The 23,774-nt window shown below is 44.2% G+C and overlaps 1 protein-coding gene across 4 annotated transcripts; it reads left to right on the top strand.

Moving 5' to 3' along the window:
• Nucleotides 1-68: 68 nt before the first annotated feature.
• LOC132263050 (chromodomain-helicase-DNA-binding protein 7) lies at nucleotides 69-23,774 on the top strand. 4 transcript variants are annotated; one of them, XM_059762613.1, is made up of 21 exons: nucleotides 69-560; nucleotides 3,084-3,620; nucleotides 3,688-4,167; nucleotides 4,236-11,464; nucleotides 11,527-11,713; nucleotides 11,781-11,868; nucleotides 12,087-12,240; nucleotides 12,315-12,612; nucleotides 12,677-12,766; nucleotides 14,862-15,059; nucleotides 15,822-15,955; nucleotides 16,012-16,172; nucleotides 16,293-16,604; nucleotides 16,669-18,091; nucleotides 18,159-18,677; nucleotides 18,743-18,935; nucleotides 18,997-19,183; nucleotides 19,275-19,524; nucleotides 19,588-19,846; nucleotides 19,901-20,179; nucleotides 20,298-23,774. In XM_059762613.1, exons 3-21 carry the CDS (start codon nucleotides 3,821-3,823, stop codon nucleotides 22,672-22,674), a joined length of 14,685 nt encoding a protein of 4,894 aa, XP_059618596.1. In that variant the 5' UTR covers nucleotides 69-560; nucleotides 3,084-3,620; nucleotides 3,688-3,820; the 3' UTR covers nucleotides 22,675-23,774. The 4 variants fall into 4 exon arrangements, with proteins under 4 accessions (XP_059618596.1, XP_059618594.1, XP_059618595.1 ...); XM_059762611.1 differs by having other exon boundaries at nucleotides 19,272-19,512; XM_059762612.1 differs by having other exon boundaries at nucleotides 19,272-19,524; nucleotides 19,916-20,179.

Below are 23,774 nucleotides of genomic sequence, written 5' to 3'. Positions count from 1 at the left end.
GCGCTGCATGTCGGATGCTCTCGCGGTGTTTTCGTCTTCGGCCGCATGACAAACAGTGCCGCTGCCGCCGCTCTCAAAAGTCTCCAACACAAAATGGCGATCAAGTGGTGCGTATTTTTAAGCGAAATTTATGTGAAATTAGTGTAAATAAGTATAAATTTAACTCTAGTCTTTAGTTATTGAAGTGTTCCCGAGTCTGTGGATAGTGAGATTTGCGGCGCCCGCGGACTTTTCACGCGAGAATCGTGCGCTTGAAGAGAGAGTGTGAGTGCGGACTCGGGGGTACATTGCATCTCGAGGCACGGCAAAAAATGCAAGGGTAGACATCAATCGGCATTTATTGGGCAGAAAAGTCGCACGCAGCAGTGAAAATAGGCGATTTGGGTGTGATTTGAACCATTGTTCCGTACTTGTGCGTGCAGTGCTGTGCTGAGAAAGGTGTTTGGCAGTGGATGATGGTGCAACGCGTCCCTCGTAGACAGGGAAATGGAGTACTTCAATGATTGCTGAAATATTCCAATTGCCTGGATTTACCGACTCTCCGCCGTCTCGTGAATATCGTAAGTATGCGCGCCCCCCGCTGAAGAGTGCCCGATGTGGAATACGTGTGTGTTTTTGCTGTTTGACAAAAGGATGGGGACACAATTTGCAATGCTTTATGTGCCTATATTTCCATCTTTTACTTTCTAATTGTCTCATTCGCGCATCTCTCGCTAGACAATTTTCCATTCAATAAATCTATAATCTGTGTGGTATTTCTGGGGCGAACGCACCTCACCAGAGCGCGAGGGTCTCTTTTCTCTCTCTCTGGATCTTTCATCATTTTCATTATAAAAATGACGACGACCTCCGAGTAGCGAGAGATAGAAGGAATGAATTGAAAAAAAGAGAGACACACAAGTGAAGAAAAAATCATGATACATACATATGCAATAATGGCGATTCCCATTTCGTTGTTGAATTTTATAATTTATTAAACACTCATTACATGGACATTTCTCGACCGAGTGCCAGAGATGTATTTCACGAGGTGTGTGTGCATGAATGTGTGCTGGGCTCTGTGCTTTTTTTTCTCCTTCACAATTAGTGATATTTGTCCCTAAAACACTTACAATTCACTTAATCACCTCCCCCCTCCCGTGGCTTCTTTCTTTCAAATTGATTCTGCCATTGCTGGAACACCTCATCGTCAGTGTGGAGTAGTGTAAGAAAAAATAGTAGGTAAATTTTTCTCCAATTTATCCCAACTCCGGCGTTCATTTCGACGTGCCGCGGCTGCTTGTGTGTGTGTGTGTGTTACCTATGAAAAGAAATATAATTAAGAAGCGAGAGCATGAAAAGAGAATGAACGTGAAAATGCTTTATCCAACATTGTGGTTGAGTATTGGTCTTTAATGGCGAAGAGTGGTGTGTACCATTTTCGACGCGAAATCAATCATTTTGTATGGTGTCTCCGGCACTCTGGGATCACCTGAAGGGAGGTGCAAATCGGCATTCGCGGGCATCTACGAGCACAGAGTGTGCAGAAAAATGCCACCTACTACCGTTTGCACTGAGCATCGGACAATCTGTACGCGTTATCATGGGCTGGCTTGAGAGGGGTTTTCGTGGAAAAAGGGGGAGAGAAGAGAGGAGAGAGAGAGAGAGTCTGCGATGGGGTGGTTTTGTATAAAATTCATACACGGCGCATTTATTTTGTGACGAGGAAGAGTACATTTTGTATATTGAATTGCGAATTAATGATGATGACGATTGTACGCCGTCGCGGTTTCGGGATATATATGTGTATTTTCTCTCTATCTAAAGAAGCTAAATATTTCTTTTTGTGTTGGTTTTCCCGTGTGTATGTACACAGAGAATGCAAATTATATTAGACTTTAAGCCAACACAGCAGCGAGTGTGAAAGTTAAAACATTATAATTATTATAATAGTTAGAAAGAAGAAGAAAAAAAACCGTGATGAAAAAGAGACAGATTCTTCTCGTGTTCTGCATAGCAGGCCATATTTATGTGTATGACATGGCTTTTTTGTGGATGGATGTGTGTACGTGAAGAGTTCATGTCAAATGTGACAAGATAGAATGGCTGCTAAATTTTATTTGGAGACATGTCGCTCACCAACTACCATTGGTCACTCGGACTATTGAGAGACGGTCAATTTCTCGATGAAGAACAAAAGACCTGAGGAATGAGAGAGAAGAAACTACCAGCGAAATGGCGATCAAAGAGAGGGAAGAAAAATTCTTTCCAAAGTCGAGAGTGTTGTCACTGTGTTATAAAATTTTGTCGAAAGACTCATTACAATGCATGATGGCGATAAATTATATGTATATAGATAGACGTCTTGTGTAGTGTATAAAATGAACGCTCATACAAATATATTCGTGAAAATGAAATGAACAAATATGTATTGTGGGTGAGAAAAAAGTGTGAAAGCAAGTTTGAGACAAAATCGAATTATATTATTTCACCAATGGCGAGAGAGTCCTTTCCATCTGAAGGTGATGGAGAAGAGCCATTACAAGTGTTTTAAATACACCCATACACTGAGTAATTAATTTTTCTTCATGCGCATTTCGAATGCCACGCTCAAATCATCGAAAGCTTTTCAATATAGGGGAAGTTCGGATTACAAAAAATATGCTTTTTGGGTCTAAAATCAAATTTTGTAAATTAAAAAATCTCTAAGAATCTCATCTCCCCTATTAGAAAGCTTGGGTTTTATTTTCTCGCTGTGTAGACTGGACACTTTTTAAGAGTACATTCAGTAGAATCAATCAAATTTGAAATATATGCTATTATATTGATGTTCAGAATTGTCTCAAATCTTGTGCATGAGAGGAGGATTTATATATTTTCTATTAGATGATTGTTTCTATAAATTCAAACGAGAGTCTACAGAACTGTGTACAATTCCGAAGGAGGAATGCCGTACGCTCTATGTAGACTTTATGAAAATCATAAGCGTATAGCTTTTCCCCTTTGGCGTTGCACAATTCATCCAGCAGTGGGTAGTTTGGGAACTGTTTTATTGTATTTTAAGAGCTATTGCGGGGTATTAACGCGGATTTTATGTCTTGCAGGAACCTTGAGTGCAACCCTTGCAATGGTTATTAACCTGCGGCTGAAGCAGCATCATGGCCTAGAGAATGATGAAAGGAACAGCACAGTCAACAGCCGATCAGCTGACTGTTGAGCATTATCGCATATTTGGGAACTATGTTGATAACGGAGATATTACTGATATCAGAAGGGCGAATCTGTTAAACACAATGTTGTGCAAGACATTGAAACGACAGTATCGCCGAGAGAATTGGGGAAAGTGAATGAATAGTATTACTTTAACATTTGACTCGATTTTGAGAACACCACACGACTATGAGGAGAACTTAACTTTAGATAACGTGGTTATGCATAAATTGACCACACAGGTGAAAGGAAAACAGGAGAGAAAAACTTTGATTAAAAATTACACATAACTTAATCGTAAAAGAAAAAAAATTAAAGATAAAGGAAAGTAGAAATCTAAGGGACACTTTAAAGGAGAAGAAGATAAACAACTCATATTGAACACTGTGAATAATTTAATTGAATAACGCTTAAGGATTTTGTTAATACAAGTGAGTTATATTGTGACTTTTATCTGGAATGAATAATTTTTCTGATAGAAAATTTCTTTCTTCGCAGATTTTGTAGTGAAAAGTATTCAACTTTAAGTAGACAAAGAAGTGAAAGAAGTTAGAAAAGATCAATGCATCAAGGGCATCATATTTAAGGATATATTTGAAAAAAGGAGGAAACATACAATAGCTGCATTCTAATGGATGGGAATGCGCAAAATATGTTTCACGGAAACCATCAGGGAGATGCCTACTATCGATATGATACATCTGCACCACGTCCTATGGGCCCTCCGGGGGCATATGCGCGCCACAGAGCCCCACATCCTCTGCAGCAGCAGCAGCAGCCCCAATATCCATCTTATCAGCCACCAACGGACAGCATGTACACCATGGGTGATCAGCATGCTGCGATGGGTAGTATGGCTGACATTAGCTCGGCCTGGGGTGCCCCCGGACAAGCAGGGCCGTATGGCACGCCCACAATGGGGTATGGCCACCCTCAGACGCCACAGCAACAGCAGAGACAACCCCAACCACAACCTAGGTAAGAACGTCTCTCATTCCTATGACTTCATAACACTAATTACTGCGTTATTCATACATTTCTTCTAGCTATCGCCAACACATGACGGGATATCCTCAAGATCCCCAGAAACTTCAATTTTCTTCTCAACAATCCATGATGGCAGGAATGATGCCACAGCAAGCTTACGGGGCGATTGGTCAGCCCCAGCAAGCTCAACCTCAGCAAAGAGTTCCTCAGCACTACTCACAATCTGCGGGGCATCCAATGTATCCTGGGGCGCCACAGCCTCAGCCAACACCCGCTCAGGCCTACGGTGGATATGGTGCAGGATTACAACACCAGAGCAGTCGATCATCGCATGTCGGCTACGGACATGCACAACTCGACCAGGCGGCATATGGCCAACACTTGCAGAGCACTGCTGCAGCGAGTCATCACTTGGGACCTGGACCACAGCAGCAGGCCCAGCAATTGCCACCTGGCCATCCGGGGCAGCAGGCGCAAAATCACTTGGGACAACCGTCGCAGGGGCACTTGTCCACGCAGCAAATGCACCCAAGTCAGCATGTCCAATCCCACCCAATTGGATCGCAATCTCACTCGCAGGCTCATCCACAGCACAGTGGCTTGTCTAGCTTGCCAAGTTTGCATGCGCCACAGCAGAGCCAACAAAGTACACCCGCAGTAGCGCAGCCAGGCAATCAGTCCCAACAACCATCGCAACAGCAGCAACACATGACACCTCAGCCACACCCTGGCATGGTGCACAGTCAGCAATCGCATCCGGGAATGCTGCACCCTGGGGCGAGTGCAAATCAGCATCAGCCCACCCAGGGACAACAGCCAGGAATTCCTCCCCACAGTCACAGTGCGGCTCTTCCCCATCAAATGGGTGCGCACAGTTTGAATGCCTATGGCGTGCCGCCACAGCAGCAACAGCAGCAGCAGCAGCAACAGCAACAAGCTCAAACCCACCCTGGTGCTCCGCAACAACCCTCGTATTTGACGGCTGCGAAACAACAATCGCAGCCCTCACAGCATAGCAGTGGTAGTCCGCAATACAGGACACCATTCCCGCAGTTGTCACCTCAAATGTCACCGAGACCACCTCAAATATCACCACACCCGCAGATGTCTCCGCGGCCAGTGATGTCGCCGGCGAAGCCGCAGCCGCCGAACTCATCATCTGCGTTGTCACCACATCCGCATATATCCAGCGTACCGAGCCCACGACCGGGCCAACAGCAAAGCATGCCTCAGACGAAGAATGCCAGTCCCGCTGGACCAGTCAGTACGCTTCAGGCACTTGAGCAAATGGTGATGCCTCCCACAACTGGGCCAGTGCCACCCAGTTCCGTCGCCATGGAATACCCGCCGTCGTCGTATCGTGCGCAGCAACATCAGCAGATGTCGTCAAACCCACTCTCGCCAATGGGCCCCAGAATGCCAATGTCGCCGCAACAGTCGCAGCAACACTGGCCACCGATGCATAGGCCTGGCAGTGGGAATCACATCCCACAGCAGCAGGCGCAACACATGTACCCGCAGCAGTCGTTGCCACCTATTGGGCATGTTACATCGCCCCAACAGCAACCGCAGCATCCTCAATTGCTAAGCGACCTATCATCGAGTTTGGCTCCAGTATCTCAATCCCTGCCGCCAATCCCACATCCAACTGGAGCATCGATGCAGCAGCCGCACTATGTGACTCAACAAATGTCGCATCAACAGCAACAACATGCTCAGCATCCACCGCCTACATCACAGCATCAGCAGCATAGCCAACAATCGCAGCCGTCACAGCAAACCCATCAACAATCTCAATCTCTACTTCAAGAGCAATCTCCGCAGCATCCACCCACAACGACCCCATTGGGTGTTGATGATCATCACCTGGGCGTTGAGAAGGTGCATCAGCAGACTGATGATCTGATGATGCAGCAGAAGCCACATCAGACACAGCAGCAGACGCGTGTGTCGCAGTCCTCAACACCGACACCGCAAATAAAGATTCCAGATGTATTGGGTTCATCGCAGAATTCGAACTCATCTACAGACATTTCCGGTCTGATAGATCCATTTTCGGGTGTTCTTGAGCCCATGCAGCAAGTTTCGGCTGTTCCTGTTCTCTCTGAGACTACAATTGAGCACTCACAGCCCCCAGAGCAACACAGACAAGATGAAAATACTCAGGATAGTAGCCATCAAGAGTTATCACAACACAATCAGGATACAAACAATTCAACAGGCAATGAACCTGTACTTACAGCATCACAGGTGTTAGCACAAGTTGATGAGGCCAACACTGAATTGAGTCGAGAAAGTGGAACTTGCCACTCAGACGAGGCTGGCAATAAGGACATTCATGATACAGAGGATATAACCAAGCAAGAATCAATGCTGTCGCCATCATCTAATTCAGTACAACGTCATTCTGAGGATAGTTCTACACAAGAGGGTCAAACGATTCGTGAATCTCACACACAGCAGATTCAGCATGATTCACAGAGTGATAATTCTCAGACGGGAATCTTGCCATCCGTAACCACAGCTCTTGCTGAGGGTAGTGACTCAAAAGCTGCGAATGAACAGCAATCTGATAGTCAGCTCCAACAGACTCAAATACCACCGGCGCAACCATCTGTGCAGCCAACACAGCAAATACAGCCGGCGCCACAAACAACCCCAAGTGTGCCGTCGCAGACTCTGCCTGTCCCACCGCAGCAATCCCATCTTCCGGGAATGCCGGGTCAGGTTATGATGCCGGGAGTGATGGGTCAACAAGGCCAATTAAATCATCCTGGTATGCCACCTCAGACTACAATGTACGATCACCAAATGATGATGGGTCGTCCAGGTGGTCCGGGTATGCAAATGACTCCCGGAATGATGCCGCATCATGGACTGATGTCAGATGTGAATCCTTATGGATCTGGACCATTGATGCACCATCAAGAGAAAGCAGCATTGCAGCAACAACTGCAGGAGCTCTACTGTATGCCTCCGTCTCCTGAGCAACAAGAGAAGATCATGCGTCTTCAGGAGAGGATGAATATATTGCAACAGCACGAGGCGAATGATCAGTGCAATGGTGGTGCAACATGTATATTGCAGAGTCCTCTCTACTCCTCTGCGATGATTGAGAGTCCTCAAGTGTCTAGTACGACTGGTCGTGGTCGTGCTCGAGGTGTGAATAAGCCAAGAAAGCCAAGGCAAAAGAAGTCTGAAAAGTTAGCTGCTCAGGCGGCTCTCAATACTTCTGAATCGAGTCCAGCAGACACGAGTATGCTTCCAACGGCTATATCGCAGCAATTACCGGTGTCTGAGGATTGTGTGACACCTGGTGCAGGGTTGGGTGATATGACACCGGGTATGACGGATGTGAATGATTCCGATGGTGAGATATCTCAGGATAAAACATTTGAGGAGTTGGATACGCAGACCGATGAAAAGGGCAAGAAGAAGAAGGCACGAAAGCCAAGAGAACCAAAAGCACCAAAAGAACCAAAATTGCCAAAGGAGCCGAAAGAACGCAAGAAGAGGGAACCTAAGGATCCGAATAAACCAAAGAAGAAGAGAGGTCGAAAGCCTGGAACTGAACCTGGTGAAATTGATTTGGACTCTACTGTGGACAATTCCATGTCGCTGGACACGACTAGTACAGACGTAGTGAAATCATGTGCAGTAGCTTCTGACGAAAATAATTCATCATCAAATCAAATTGCGCAGAATCAAGATTCTTCAGATGCAAAGGAGATAAAGCCAGTGTTGTCTGATGAAGTGACTGACTTTGATGATATTCCTGTGTCGAAGATTCCTATCAAGAGTCTGCTGGAGGAGGGCGCATTGAAGAAGTTGGAAGATGAGAGTAATGAGAATTCTGACAGTTCTAAGCCGGCTGACAGTGAGACTCCGACACCGAAAAAGAACAGACGCAGCAGAGGCTCGAGCGGAAATCGACGGTACAACAGAAATGGAGGTGCTAGGCGACCTGCAAAGACAGGCAAGAGGAAGGGTAATCGTATTGTGCCGGATTCCGATGGCGAGGGAGATGACATGATATCCACTCCGCCACCATCACCACCTCCAGATTCTGAAGCAGCTGACAGTTCGAAGAGGCGTAGTGCTCGGAATACCCAGCGCAAGAAGTACGTGGATGATGTTATGTTGCGATTCTCGGACGATGAGTCGGCTATAACATCGCCATCAGCTGGCGGTACCCGCAAGGAGAAGAAGGAGAAGGAGGTGAAGGAAGGTAGTGCTTCGGCTGGCGGTGAGAATGACAATGTGACAACAACAGCAACATTGGAAAAAGGTGAAGTGGAAAAACCCATGGAGGATTTCGGTGGAAAACCTAATTACGTGTATGTGAATACCACAGATGAGGATTCTATGGTTGTTCAACATGTGTTGGCTGTTAGGATGGGAAAGAGAGAGTTGAAGCCTGAACCTCCACCGCCACCAGTTGAGCCTGAAGTACAGAAGAGTGAAGAAAGCGAAGAAAAAGCTGCGGAAAACACCGAGTCGGCAGATAAGACCGATGTTGAAGGTGATGCAGTGAAGATGGAAGTAGATTCCCAAGAAGAGGACAAAACTAAGGGTGACAGTGAGGTGGCAGAACCTGAGAAGGACAGCAATGAAGATGAGGCTAAAAGCGAGAATGACAATGATGCAGCTACTCCGACTGAAACCGTGGAGGAAGAGAAGGAGGCTGCGTCAGATGAAAAGGAAGAACCTGAGAAAATGGAGGTCGATGAAGCGGAGAAAGAAGAAACTGAAGACAAGGAGGATGCGGAAGAGACCAAGGACGAAGAAATGAAAGAAACCACTGAGGATCCTGTGAAGGATAGCAAGGATGTGGATAGTGAGGTAGAGGCGGAGGATAAGGAAGAAAAAGATGAAGATGTGAAAGAGTCTAAAGATGAGAATCCTATAAAACAAGATGAGACGACAGGAGAAAAGACGGCTGAACCTGAAGTGAAGCCAGAGCCCGTATTTGTGGATGTGGAGGAATACTTTGTGAAATATCGAAACTTTTCGTATTTACACTGCGAATGGAGAACTGAGGAGGAGTTGTACAAGGGTGATCGAAGAATTTCGTCGAAAATCAAGAGATTCCACCAGAAACAATCGCAGCAAATCAACATTTTTGAAAATCTTGAAGAGGAACCCTTCAATCCCGATTTCGTTGAAATTGACCGTATTCTAGATGTGTCAGAGCACACAGATGCCAATACAGGGGAGAAGACAAAGCATTACTTGATAAAGTGGAAGAGTTTGGCATATGAAGACTCTACGTGGGAATTGGAGGAGGATGCGGATCAATTGAAGATTGAACAATATGAGAGGTTTAACAAGATGCCGCCTAAGAATGAGTGGAAGCCAAAGCGACGACCTCATCCGGATATGTGGAAGAAATTGGATAAGACACCAGTTTTCAAGGGAGGCAATTCTCTGAGGCCATATCAGTTAGAGGGATTGAATTGGCTGAAGTTCTCATGGTATAATTCCCATAATTGCATCTTGGCCGATGAAATGGGTCTCGGCAAGACGATTCAGAGTCTGACATTCATCCACTCTGTGTATGATTATGGAGTGAGAGGTCCTTTCCTGGTCATTGCTCCACTGTCCACAATTCCCAACTGGCAGCGTGAGTTCGAGGCGTGGACTGACATGAATGTAATTGTGTACCACGGTTCGGTGACAAGCAAGCAGATGATTCAAGAGTACGAGTTCTACTACAAGAATGACAGTGGGAAAGTGAATAAGGATTTCACGAAGTTCAATGTGTTGATCACAACTTTCGAAATGATTGTGACTGATTATGCTGACTTGAGGGTGTTCAACTGGCGAGTGTGCGTGATTGATGAAGCTCACAGGTTGAAGAATCGCAATTGTAAGTTGCTGGAGGGATTGCGGCAACTGAACCTGGAGCATCGGGTGTTGCTCTCCGGTACACCATTGCAGAACAATGTAAGTGAATTATTTTCTTTGCTGAACTTCCTGGAGCCCAGCCAATTTGCCAGCAGTGACGAATTCCTGAAGGAGTTTGGCAGTCTCAAGACCGAAGTGGAAGTAGAGAAACTCCAAGCGCTACTCAAGCCGATGATGCTGCGTCGGCTGAAGGATGACGTTGAGAAGTCTTTAGCGCCGAAAGAAGAGACAATAGTTGAAGTGGAGTTGACAAATATCCAAAAGAAGTACTACAGAGGAATTCTAGAGCAGAATTTCTCATTCTTAACGAAGGGTACAACAACTGCAAATATTCCCAACTTGATGAACACGATGATGGAATTGCGCAAGTGCTGCATTCATCCATACTTGCTGAATGGTGCTGAGGATCAAATTCAGTATGAGTACAAGAACACACATGGAGAGGATGCGGATGCTTACTACAAGAATCTGATATATTCATCGGGAAAGATGGTGCTCATTGATAAGTTGTTGCCAAAGCTAAAAGCGAACGGTCATCGAGTGTTGATCTTCAGTCAAATGGTGCGATGTTTGGACATTCTGGAGGACTACTTGATGTATAGAAAGTATCCATTTGAGAGGATTGATGGAAGGATTCGAGGTGATTTGCGCCAGGCTGCCATTGATCGCTTCTGCAAACCTGATTCGGATCGCTTTGTATTCCTCCTGTGCACAAAAGCTGGTGGTTTGGGCATCAATTTGACTGCTGCTGACACAGTGATCATTTACGATAGTGACTGGAATCCACAGAATGATCTCCAGGCTCAGGCGAGATGTCACAGAATTGGACAGCAGAAAATGGTGAAAATCTATCGGTTATTGTGTCGCAACACTTACGAGAGGGAAATGTTTGATAAAGCATCACTGAAATTGGGTCTGGATAAGGCAATTCTGCAGAGTATGAATACATCACAGGGAAAAGACAGCAACAATAGGCAACTGTCGAAGAAGGAAATTGAGGATTTGCTGAAGAAAGGCGCATATGGAGCTATAATGGAGGAAGATGCAGCTGACAAGTTCTGTGAAGAGGACATTGATTCAATCTTGAAGCGACGCACTCAAGTTATCACGATGGAACAGGAGAAGGGCTCGACATTCTCGAAGGCGTCATTTGCCATGTCTGGCAATCGGTCAGATATCAATATTGATGATCCTGATTTCTGGAAAAAGTGGGCGAAGAAGGCTGACATTGATCCAGTGCAGGAGCGTGACGAGAAGGAGGATCTCGTTATGACTGAACCACGGAGGAGGACACAAATCAAGCGATATGGTCACGATGAGAGTGTCATGGAAATGTCTGAGGATTCAGTGACCGATACAGATGAAGAGGGACTTGGAGTTGGTGAGTATAACTATTTAATTTCAGTTGAGGAATGTTTGGTAATTTCTTGATCTCTCCATCAGGACTGAGAAGCAAACGGCGCAGAGATAAGCGTGCTAAGGAACGAGCAAGGAATATGGAGAAGGGCAATGAGGATTACATGCCAAGAGATCGAGAAGCACTGGCAGGTCTGGGCATCGATGACGTGGCCTATGGCAATTGGGCGCGTTCTGAGTGTTTCAAAGTGGAGAAAGGTTTACTCACTTATGGGTAAATATTGTTTATCTATGCAATTATCGCTCAGAATGCTGAAATGTTTACTCATTTCACTTTTCAGCTGGGGGCGATGGTCTGAAATACTTGAGCACGGTCAATTCAAGCGCGGATGGAGGGAAATTGAGGTGGAGGAACTGGCTCGAATCATTGTGAGTAAATATATGACATTGTCTTAACTACTATTTTATCTCTATGGTTCCACTGAAAGGTTTTAAATGATGTCTGCTATGCTAATATTGAGAAAACTAAAGGTTTTCGCTGAATACAACTATTTCTCAAAAAATATCTGATTGATTTTCGTTAAAAACAGTTAACTCGGCGGTCTTTTAATGTGAGAATGGTATAAATACTTGATTATTTTCTTCAGCTGCTGTATTGCCTCAAATGCTACAAAGGAGATGAGAAGATCAAGAACTTCATATGGGACTTGATAACACCATCTGAGGATGGAGAGGAGCACAAAGTTAGTCGAAATCACAGTGGATTACACAATTTGGTGCCACGCGGTCGCAATGCAAAGGGTGAGTAATGATTTATATGCATAAAATACAGAATAAACTGTATTAAACAATCATTTGTTAAATATATTGTATAGGACGAAAGGGTAAGGGCAACAAGGAATCAGCAATGCGCGAGGCGAAACTTCAGCAACAGGCGTCAACATCTGCTTTAACAGCTGCAAACTTAGGAAGTGGCACCTCCTTGACCCTCGCCACTCCGTCTTCTTCAACGGCATCTTCATCATCGTCCACTCCAGTGAATCCCACCCCACCGATAACTGGAGGACCTCCACGGGATGGGGATCCAAATCATTGGAGTCACGATGATAAATATGACACAGACATTTTCCTCGAGAGCAGCTATCGAAAGCATTTGTCGAGGCATGCCAACAAGTGAGTAAATTTTTTCTAATTGTTTTCTAAGAGAACATTGCGACTAATGAATGTATTTTTAAAGGGTACTCCTGCGTGTGCGGATGTTGTACTACATTAAGCATGAAATAATAGGGGATTTGGTGCAGCAAATCAACGATGGTGTCAACATAAGGTATTTGAAAGACTTCTTGGTAGATCAATTTTTGAAAAGACTTGCTTCTCTAGTGAATATGGTTGTCACTTTTCTTCCAACGAGATATGAAAGTTTATTGTGTGATGTTCATCGGAAACAGAATCATTTGAATATCATCCAATTTCATTAATGCATCGTTTTTTATTTGTTTTGTTACATAAACTCTCTATTAAGTTGGACATACTTAGAAACCGACAAACAGCTTTTTGAGCTTATTTTCCCATTGTTTAAACCTCTTTACTGTCCCTCAATTGACTGTGAAAGTGCTTTGTTAAATTTGCATAATTAAAAAAAAAATAGGGTTACCAATTTTAGGAGCTCACACGCAATTGGCAAAATTAACATATATTTTATACATAATAATATTAATGAGAATATGCTTCTCATGCCTGAAAAAAGTCATTGGATTTCATGGGAAAGAAATTATGATTAATTGGGAACTTATAATTGGACGCATGTTGGAACTGAGTTGGTGACCCTACGATATAAAATAATACTCAATCCTGGTGAATTGGTCACACTTTCTGGATAAGATCATCATCATTTAATTCAGAAGACAAGAATCATTTATCTCTAATTTTCTTTAATGCTGATTGAAACTCAGAATTTTTTTTTATAATTTTTATCTATAGATAAACGTAACACATTCTCATAGCGTTATATTTGGGCTTAGTTGTTGAAACTTACAAAAATTTGGAATTTCTGTTTTTGTTCCGTACTTTTTACTCCCTCCCTCCGTGTAATCTAATGAAATCTTGAAACTTACTAAAAATCACCTCATACCAAATATATATAAATAAATAATGGTAAGTGATTTTATCAAGTCATTCTTTTACATCACACTTCTTGACACTACTCACTTTGTATTGAATACATACTCGTACATTATATCTATTTATATGCATTTGATGGCATAAACAAGCACGAAATATTTGCTACAATATTTTTTTACAACTTTCTCTTTGGTCTGTTTTGAATGATATTTGTTCCTTTTCGATGTGATGTTATAACAATATGAACACACAAAAGAGATGATTATAAGTAAGTTTCGACAACAAGAAAGGTATTTGCCTGGCAATTGTTCTATATTATTCATACTTTATTCTTTTGATATGACATTGGAAAATATTTTTCATTGATGTGCGTTGATATATTTGATGGCTGACACATCTAAATTTTGGTCCCTATTCCTCAATCGATAGATGTGTTACTTTCTGTGATAATGATGATCTCAGTATTTGCAAAAAGAGTTTGTGGGTTTTTTTTTTTGTATCGGAAGGACCATAAGGAATGCACACTCTGTAGGAAGTGCAGAGTTGTTGTATGACAAAGAGTTGAACCATGAGCAAATTTAAATGGCGAATCGGGCGTTCTAAGCTACAAAATTGGTTGCGTGCATTTATAATAAATTTTCCGTCACTGTTGAACATTGAAATGAACTCTGTGGATAACTCACAAGTTTTGGCATAGTGTTCGTTGCAATAGAAAAAAAAGACTATCTTCTGTACATAAAAGAAGGATAAATAACCGAATCAAAGAGTTTAAAGGGCTGTTTAATTCTGATTTCGTATATCTTTTTGTTTTACTATATTTGTTGATTTCTTTGTGATATTCTACTTTATGATTTTGATTATCTAATTTACTTGGCATTTTATCAGTAGGTGTTAATTTTATTCTTATTGAGAAGAAGAAGAAGAAAAAAACATGCAGCTTCTGTGGTGATATTTATGTAGAAAATAGTATGATCTATACTTTTTTTTAGTAGTGGATTTCTTTAGTTTATAACAGTGATCACCGAACGATTAATATTTCTAATATTATGTGTGCATTTTCAAACTTGTGCACATTTGCGCAAGAGCAACTTGTGACGAGTGTTCAAGTTTGAAAATTCTAAACTCTTGCGATTCGGTCACAACTGTAGTAAACGATAAAAATGGATTGTTTGCCAATTTTATTAATAATCTACAATATTCGTGACTTGAGAGCGAGCGAGAGAGAAATGAGAAATGTTAGAAATTATGCTGAATTTTCTGTTTTTCTAAATTCCAAATTGGGTTGTCTGTGTATCATGTAGCGATCTCCCAATTCGCCCGCCACTTACCAGCGATCAGATGCCAAGCTCTTGGTGGAATCCAAAATGTTGTGACAAGAGTCTATTGGTTGGAACGTATAAACATGGCTGTGAAAGTTATCGTCAGATCCGGGCAGATGCAACGCTTTGTTTTCTGTCTCATTGTGGTCCACCGGAAGATGGGGGATTTTCAACGGCAAAGTAAGTTTTTTCAATCTCTATCAATCAAGAGTCTACAATTTACAAAGAGAAATGAGTTGTGCAGAGAAATATTAGGAAATGTGAGATAGTATTTGATAGAGGAAGTAACTGCGATGGATGGAAATACAAGAATAGTAATGTTTTGTGTAATATTTGCAAGAGAAAAAGATATGATTATGTCCCGTAGTCAATGTAGAACTACCCCTTCAGTAAGTATATAACTCGGCAGTCATCAATGAAGAAAATATAATTTATACAAACATGTCGCTATATTTTCTTATATATATACCTAAACATTAAAAGAAGACACAGGGATAATTTCCATTAATTCTCCTAATATGTTTATTTTATTTTCTCTAAAAATGCTATGGCATGTTTTATCACTTACGGATAAAGTGAAATAAAACTAAAATCATTGCAATATGGCTTACATGTTAACATCCTTATTTATATTTTATTATTTTTGAATTTCTGCATGCCATTTTCTTATTGTTTAATTTACCTCTTATCGTTCTATATACATAATTCAAAGTAAAACCATCATTTGTGCCAAACATAATATTCTCCCTGCCATTTCCATCACTCCACCAAATCCACAGTGACTCTTTCATTTTATTTTATATGGGTTCCCTTCTATGTACCATGTAAAAGGAATAAGAGAGTGAATAATTGTGTAACTTAGAATTTTGAATTGAAGGCTTGTATGCATTTGGAGATTGATGTCAAACTTACCTCTTACTCCTCTCTGTCTCTCCCTATTAGTTTGGAAGATGACACAAACTCGAAGCACGAGGAGGGTGATGAAGGGGAAGATGACATCGGCTCGAAGGATGATCATAGAGCTTCATCGGCGACTGATTTGAAGGATAATGATCTCGATCGCCCGAGTAGTTCAGGTAAAATAGTTGTGTGACATGTGAGAAGCGCTTAACTAAACGCTATTATTGCACAGGAATTGAAGATGACGAAGCAATAATTGCTGCAACATTAGCTTCTGATGATCCTCACACTTGGCCGACTATGCAAGATCTCAACACGCGTCTTCGTCGTGTGATAACGTCATATCAGAGGAACTACAAGAAGGAGGAACTGAAGCAACAGCAAAAGGCAAAGGTGAGTGTAGTTTTGAGAGTCTTCCCACAATATATTTATTTATTGAGTGTTTATGTTATGTTTATTTATTTTTTGAGTGTATTTAATAAATAATAAATGTGCTAATGGTTGTCAAAATAGTTGCAGGCTCTGGTGACACCGTCAATGTCTGCCAGCTCTACTCCCACATCGATGGGGGGCATTTCAATTTCACCAGCGTCCATGGCAACGAGCGTGAGCAGCACTTCAACGTCGGCTGGACATCAAATGGCTGGAAGTTCTGGACAGTCACACCAGGGTCAACAGTCGCATCACCATCAGCAGCAGCAACAGAATCCACCCATGCCCACAGCCGCAGATTTCTCACTAATGCTGAGCCTCGGATTGGGTCTGAATCCCGCCGATGCCAGTCAATTGGCTAATTGGGATATCTCTAAATTGGCCATGTATTTGGTGAGTTTGAGGACATTTGTATGAAATCTTGACAGGAACTAATCTGCTGTAAATGTTTTTGCAGCAAAAGATGGGACACCGTGAGAAGATTGAGCAGCAAGTGCGCGAAAAGGAGCGAATGCGTCTGGAGTCTGTGCAAAAGAAGTGGAATCGTCGCGAAGAGAATGAATTCTTGCGTGTGCTCACTGGTTATGGAATAGATTTGCAACCGTGCACAACAATTCCGACGCCGGATTGGACGAAATTCAAGTCTTTGGCAAAGTTGGAAAAGAAGAGTGATGAGAGCATGTCTGACTACTATAAAGTCTTCATTGCGATGTGCAAGAGACAAGCGAGTGTAAAGCTGTTGGAGGATGAGAGAGGACTCGAAGGGATTGTGGATGATATCAGTGAGGATCATGCAAGATTGATCTTGGATAGATTGGAATTACTGTCGAAACTGAGGGAATTAGTGAAGCATCCGAAATTGGACGAGCGCGTGTACTTGGCGCAAAATAACTATGACACTCCGGACTGGTGGGAGTCTGGAAAGCACGACAGGGAACTGGTGAGGGCAGTCCTGAAGCATGGATTGTACCGATCAGAGTACACTATTTTCAATGACAGTGAGTTCTGCTTCTACGAGGCTGCTAAGAAGTATGAGAGGGAGCTCGAGGCACAAAACCAGAGAGCACTCATGAAAATGGAGGCAGAATTGTTGAATCTCGAGAAGAAGGAATCGATGTCGCTGAAGGCGGAAAAACCCGCTGAATCATCACTGAAAATTGAGAAAGTGGCTGTAAAAGCGGAAACTGCAGAGGTTCCTAGTGAAAAGCCAGAAGCAGAGGTTCAGGAAGAGAAGCAAGATAAAGAGAAAACAGAGGAAGAGGACAAACCCGCTGCTGAATCGGTCGAAACTCCTCGTGAAACTGAAGAGGAGGCAGCGAAGGAGGATGAGCCCAAAATAGTAGAAGAGAAAATAGTAGAGGAGACAGTGAAAGAGAAGGAACCAGAAGAGAAAAAGTCTGAGGAGAAGGAATTGGAGTCAGAGCCTATGATTCAGGATGAAGAAGAGAAGGAAGCTGCAATTGAGGGCAAAGAGGAGAAATGTGAGGAGAAGGAACAGCAAGAAGAGGAAGAGAAGAAGAAGGAAGAAGAGAAAGCTCCCAGTCCAACAGAGGAGAGCAAAGATGTGGCAGAGCCTGCTAAGACTGGTGATGACGAGGAGATGAAAGAGAAGGAAAAGGAGCCGGCTGAAGTTGAAGCAGAAGTCAAGTCTCCCGAAGAGAAGGTGCCTGAGAAGGCACCAACACCAGAATGTCCACCGGAAAGCAGTCCGCCCAAGAGCGTTCCTGAGCAGCGCAGTGAGAAAGAGATTTCAGCTGAGGAGGAGTGCAGCAAGCAAGCTGCGGAACTGAAGGCAAGATTCCCCGACTTGGAAGTGATACAACCTGTTGTGAAGCCCCGAGTGAGTGACATATTCCCGAAGGAACTCTTGTCGCTGAGAGGTAAAGTCTTTCAGTGTTTATTCAGGGTTTTGCTTGAGGTATTAACAAATATGTTTTGGACTTTCAGAAATCAAACCAATCATTCCGAAGCTTCTGTCGAAGCAAATCCTCATCAGATGGTTCCGTGATTTTGCACTGGAGAAGAGGATCAGTCACATCATTCACAGTGTGGAGAAGGCAGAATGGCCGGTGGGGAGGTCATATTCTGCTTACACAGGATGCCAAGGCATGGACTTGGATGTGCCACTTTATGAGACTGTGAAGCGAATTCCAACGGCGATTGATGTGAATCTCGCCGCTGCGGCTGCTGCTGTGGCAAATGTTGGTTTGGGTGGTCGCTCAAATACACCCGATGTCATCACAATCACCACGGATCAGGGGTTGTCGAAGCAACTGCAGAATCCCAACTTGGCCGGCCTGAATGCGTCGGTGGGCGGTAGTGCTTCTGCTCTTAGTCAGAGCATGGCTGCTGCTGCAGCGGCTGCGGTAGCGGCGTCAAACAAGAAGAGGAAGAGGCATATTGCAATCGATGTGGAGACAGAGAGGGCAAAATTGCATGCTCTTCTCAACAATACACAAAATCCAGGTGAGTTGGCGTGGAGATCTGTCCGTAAAATGAATTTATAACAAAATATTATTATCTTGTGGCAGGAGGTTTGCAAAAGCCTGCCTGGGGCGATGATGAGTCCAATGATTCCCGAAGGAGTTCATCATCTATGTCTCTGCAACCACCGCCGGCGCATCAACATCAGCCGCTGAATAGGTCGACCATGTCGTCCTACAATAAACCGACAGTCATACCTGGTACTTCGAGTACCCTCACGCCGATTGATTTGTCTTCAAGGTTTGTACATTGCGCGCATTTTCATCTTGACAATTATAAATTGATTAATTTCGTTGATTAGTTTGCCGAAAGTGAACATGGCGGACATGATTAAGAATCCAATTGATTTGAGTGAAGTACAAGACTTCTCCATGTCGAAGGCTAAATCTTCATCTTCAAGCGCAATGGCTTCAGCGTATGGCAATTCGTCATCAGGCAAAAGCAAATTGGATAATATGCTGACGAAATTGATGAAGAAGAACAATTGCGTAAGTATAATTTACCAACGAGTTTATGCTGTCTGTTGATCCGTATAAAATGTATAACCATGGAATGTGTTTGTCTCCAAACTCTAAGCAGCCCGTTGAGGAGCCTGTGATTGGGAAGGAGAAGAAGCGAAGGAAGTTGGATGAGATTGTGCTTGGATTGTCAGCAGCCCAGGAGCAGAAAATGTATCCAGACCCATCACCACCGATGTCCATGAAGAAGCCTCAGGTGGCTCCGAGTGTCTCTGTGACGCCAGCCAGTGGACCATCGCAATCGTCATCTTCTAGTGCCAACCAGAAACCATTTACCATTACCGTAACAAGTGTTCCAGGTAAAAAACGAAGTAATGCAACTGAATTCTCTGTTGTTATATTTTTTCACTACATGTAATCTTCCAATTCTGCAGTGTCATCGAGCAAAGGGGCATCCATGAAGAATCCTCCGGTGTCAGCCACAACGGGATTGCAAGCTTTGCAAAATATGGCTGGACTTGGCGGTGTGTCAACCAAAGATATGAATGCATTCCTGGCGGAAGCGGCAAAGGCGGAGCAGCAGCAACAGCAGCAAATGCTGAAGCAACATCAGAAGCTGCTGCAACAATTACCGGCATCTTCGCAGCAGAGGAAGGCATATGAGGCGATGTTTGCTGAAATGAAGCACTTGAGGTAGTGTATATTGTGGGTGCTGGAGACAAGGCAAAACTCCACTTTTCAATGTAGCTCTTATCTTTCCAGTTCGAAATTGGGTTCGTACCCAACGCACGATGCTAAGGTGAATAAGTGGTTGGCTGAGCAGAGCGCTGCATTGACGGAGGAAGCACTGGGAATGGATTACAGATCGCGTTCGCGATCACGACAACAGTCAACGCCAACATTACAGGATAATATCTTCAACAGAAAGGCTCTGACAGGAGAGGAGAGTGTTCCCGTGATAAATAAGATTACAGGGAAGAGACTCACTGGAAATAAGGCTCCACAATTGAAGAGATTAACGCAGTGGTGAGTTTAATTGGATATTTGTTCTGTGTAGTACATCTAAGGAGCCTTAAGAGTTTCCAAAAAACCGCAAATTTGGAGATTTTCTACCGCAAAATCACTGAGTATTCTTTCTTCCTAGGCTGACTGAGAATCCAGCGTATGAGATTGATCCAAAGTGGCTGGAGATGACACAGAATCCTCAATCGCCGTCACCCAAACCATCACCATCAGAGGCTAGTACTTCGTCGTCTTCCTCGTCGAAGGCGCCACACCGTTCGTCTGCCAATGCGGGCGCATCCAGTTCCAGTGCTCACGCTCAGGCCAGCAGTGCTGCCAATACGTATGGTGTGCAGTCGCAATCCATGCCGTCCACGTCGAAGAAGGGACGATCGCATGATTCATCAGCCGCCCTGACAAATGCCGCAGCTGCGGCGGCGGCAATGCAATTCCCTGGCTTGGCTGGCCTGAATCCCAACTTGTTGTCCAGTTTGCCTGGATTGGGTTCATTTGATCCCAAAAATCCACTTCTCATGCCGTTCGCGGGAATGCCAGGCTTGGCGGGTATGAGTGGCCTGGGAAATCTCAACAATATGAATCTCTTTGCCAACCTGGCGGGTCTGGGACTGAGCAATCTGGCTGGATTGGATCCGCAGAGTCTTGCCACGATGATGGCGGCCGCTGGAGCGAGTGGCGGTGGAAGCACAAGCAGCAGCTCCAAGTCGAGGAAGGGTGATAGTGGCATGTCGTCATCGCAGCAGCAGACTTCGCAGAGTCAAGCCACTCCGTCGACATCCAAGGCGTCCTCCAGTTCGGCGAGCAGTGCCAATGCGGCAGCAAATGCTGCATTCCCGTTCTTGTTCCCAAATCCCAGTTTGCTGTATCCACTGGGATTGCCGTATCCGCTGACTCCGGGCATGTCGCCGTACGATCAACTGGCAGCGCAGTACAGCCTCTTGAACGGAGCCGGATTGGGATCTGTGAGCTCTGGCGCTGCCTCGTCAACAACCACATCATCGCCACGACAGTCAAATTCCAAGTCGTCTGGAGCATCTGGTCGCGGCAGCGGCGGTTCACAGTCCAGTGGAGCTTCGCCCAGTGGCAAGACGCGCAGTTCTTCAATGTCGTCGCGCGTGGATACGAACCAGCTGCAGAGTTTGCTCTCTCCTCATGATCCACACCTGCTGGAGTCACTGAGTCGTGTCACGGGTCTGGATATCACTCAATCCACACGCGCAATGGCGGGAAGTTCGAAGATGGACTCGAAGATGACAAGGGACAATTCACTGGCAGCCACGAAGGATGCCATGGAGAAGCTGGAGAAGGAGAGGCGCAAGTTGATGGACAACTTGTCGAGGAGTGGCTTCGGGTCTGATTTGGCGGCTATGCAGGCCTTTGCTCAAGGGAAACTCCCATCGACATCTCTGACGCCATCCACATCGTCCAAGAGTTCGAAGAGCGACAGCCTGCCGATCCCGCTGCCGCCGGACTTCAGTCAGGCTCTATTTGCTGAGATGGCAGCGGCAGCTGGTGTGAGTGTGGGCAGCAGTGGATCGACATCGTCGAAGAGGAGTCGGGAGCAGGTGGATCTGAAGGACTCCTTCGAGCACATGAGCAAAGCTCAGATGGAAATGTTGGCTCGCAATTTGGGCATGAGCTCATGCATTTCTCTGATTCCCACTTCGACGACAAGCACAACGTCCATGGCTGGATCGAGTCATGGAGAGGACAAGGGTGGGCCGTCAAAGAGGATGCGCTCGAGTGATCATCACAGTTCGAGCCACAAGTCGGACGAGGCGATGCCACTGGTGATGGAGGATAAGATTCACACGAGATCTTCCAGGAGTAGCAATGACAATGCGGCAACTATTGAGAAGGTCACTGTTTCGCCTGTCTCGGGAGTGAGTCTGTCGTCTCTGCCCTCACAGACGACCATTACAATTGCCCCGTCGCCTTCGGCTCATGTCTCGCCAACGGTGGCGCATCATAGCAGCGGCGGAGCCTCCAGTTCGGCCACGGTGACATCCCCGTCGAGCTCCGTTGCGGCGGTGCCTGAGAATCTCACCAAGTCAGTCACGGCGCCCACGGAGGCGCCAATTGCCACGACTTCGCCTAGTGTGACCCACGAGATGGACTTGGAGGATCTGATTGCGCCGTCAAAGGTGAGTAAGGGCGGTGGGATGCTGGTGGAGGAGAAGAGCCCATCCGTTGAACCTGTGGTGGAGAAGAAGGACACTCAGGCGGCGGTTGAGGAGGAACAGCCGCAGCGGGCAGTGAGTCCGGAACACGTGGCGGAGACTGAGAAGAAGCCGGCTGCTGGAAAGCGCACGCGCGGCAAGCGGCCACGCTCTGGGGACGACCTGGAGGCCTTGGCAGCACTGCAGCAGCCCGAGCGGAAGCGCGAGTTGCGATCGAGCGCCGGAAGGGCGGCAGCCGCGGCGGCGGCGAGGATCGCGGCGGAGCGCAGAGCGGCCGAGGAGTCGCTGAACTTGTCGACGAGCGACGAGAGCAAGACTTGACTAAAGACCAAATCTCTTCGGAGGCATTGAGGGGCACCGGGGGGAGGTGGGCGCGCCAGGAGGGCGCGGAAGAGGAGGTGGTGAGATGAATTTAGGCATTGCAAGCTCTTGATATTGTGTAATAAAGGAATTATTTATTTTTACCTAATTTCCCTATCGAATAAGTTTGTAATGAAAGTGATTGTGTGAAGTAATGATGGACTTATTGTATTAACATGAATCAAGCAGTGTTCAAAATGTCAAGTGTTTTTCCCTAAAGGTTCTCTCCGATACAACAGCTTAGATTTTAAGGAATTAGCGGTGGAAGGAGTGCGGGCGGAGGAAGGACGTTTTCCGTGGTAAAGATAGTGATGATAAAGTGACTGCATATAGGAAAAAATACAACTGTTTTTAATGGAATGAGAATAAAAGAAGAATTGGGAAAATGAAGAGAAGGAAGAAATCATACAATGAACCAATATTGAAGAAGATATTCTCTAGAAGTAAAGCTATTGTAATAATTCTCCCTTTTAATAATTATATGAAGAAAAAAAAATTATAATGAATACAGAAAAATAACTTAAAAATTGAAGTGGAAAAGTAGCGGAAAGTTGAATCAAATTTAATTGTAACATTATTGATGAAAAAAAAACTAAGTATTTATACAATTGCAAAGGTAATGAATAAATCAAGAAATATTCTATATAATCGGATACGCAAAATGCATTTCCGTTCTCTCACTATCTTGTATTTTTTAAGAATCACATACTTTGAAAAAGTTTTTTTTTAATTTAATAGAGTATCTCTCTTTTTCTAATTTTTACTACCCTGTTTTATAATTTATATATCTGCAGGACGTCTAAGGAAATTTACAAACAATTTTTTTTCTCAAGAAGAAATGATTGTAAGGAAAGCATAAAATATTTTAAACGTAGTTATATAACATTATGTGACTTAGAGAAAAAAAAATAGACAAAAAATCATCTCTCAAGAGATCAGAAAATTTTATTCGTATTTAATAATAAATGAATTTTGAATGAGTAATAATACTTTACACACCTATTAAAATACGATAATAAAAAGAATATTGTAGACAAAGTATAATAAAATGAATAAAACAA

Source organism: Phlebotomus argentipes, unplaced genomic scaffold (assembly GCF_947086385.1).
Source record: "Phlebotomus argentipes unplaced genomic scaffold, Phlebotomus argentipes genome assembly contig_15, whole genome shotgun sequence".
NCBI lineage: Eukaryota > Metazoa > Arthropoda > Insecta > Diptera > Psychodidae > Phlebotomus > Phlebotomus argentipes.
The sequence above is the reverse complement of the archived record's forward strand: the minus strand, read 5'-3'. Positions and strand labels throughout refer to the sequence as shown.

Excerpts from the sequence above, each read along its gene's own strand:
- LOC132263050 (XM_059762610.1), top strand. The coding sequence starts at position 3,821 with ATGGATGGGAATGCGCAAAATATGTTTCACGGAAACCATCAGGGAGAT. Across the intron at positions 16,173-16,292 it reads AGCAACAGCAAAAGGCAAAG|TTGCAGGCTCTGGTGACACC; the intron begins GTGAGTGTAGTT and ends TTGTCAAAATAG. Across the intron at positions 19,184-19,271 it reads TGATGAAGAAGAACAATTGC|CAGCCCGTTGAGGAGCCTGT; the intron begins GTAAGTATAATT and ends CCAAACTCTAAG.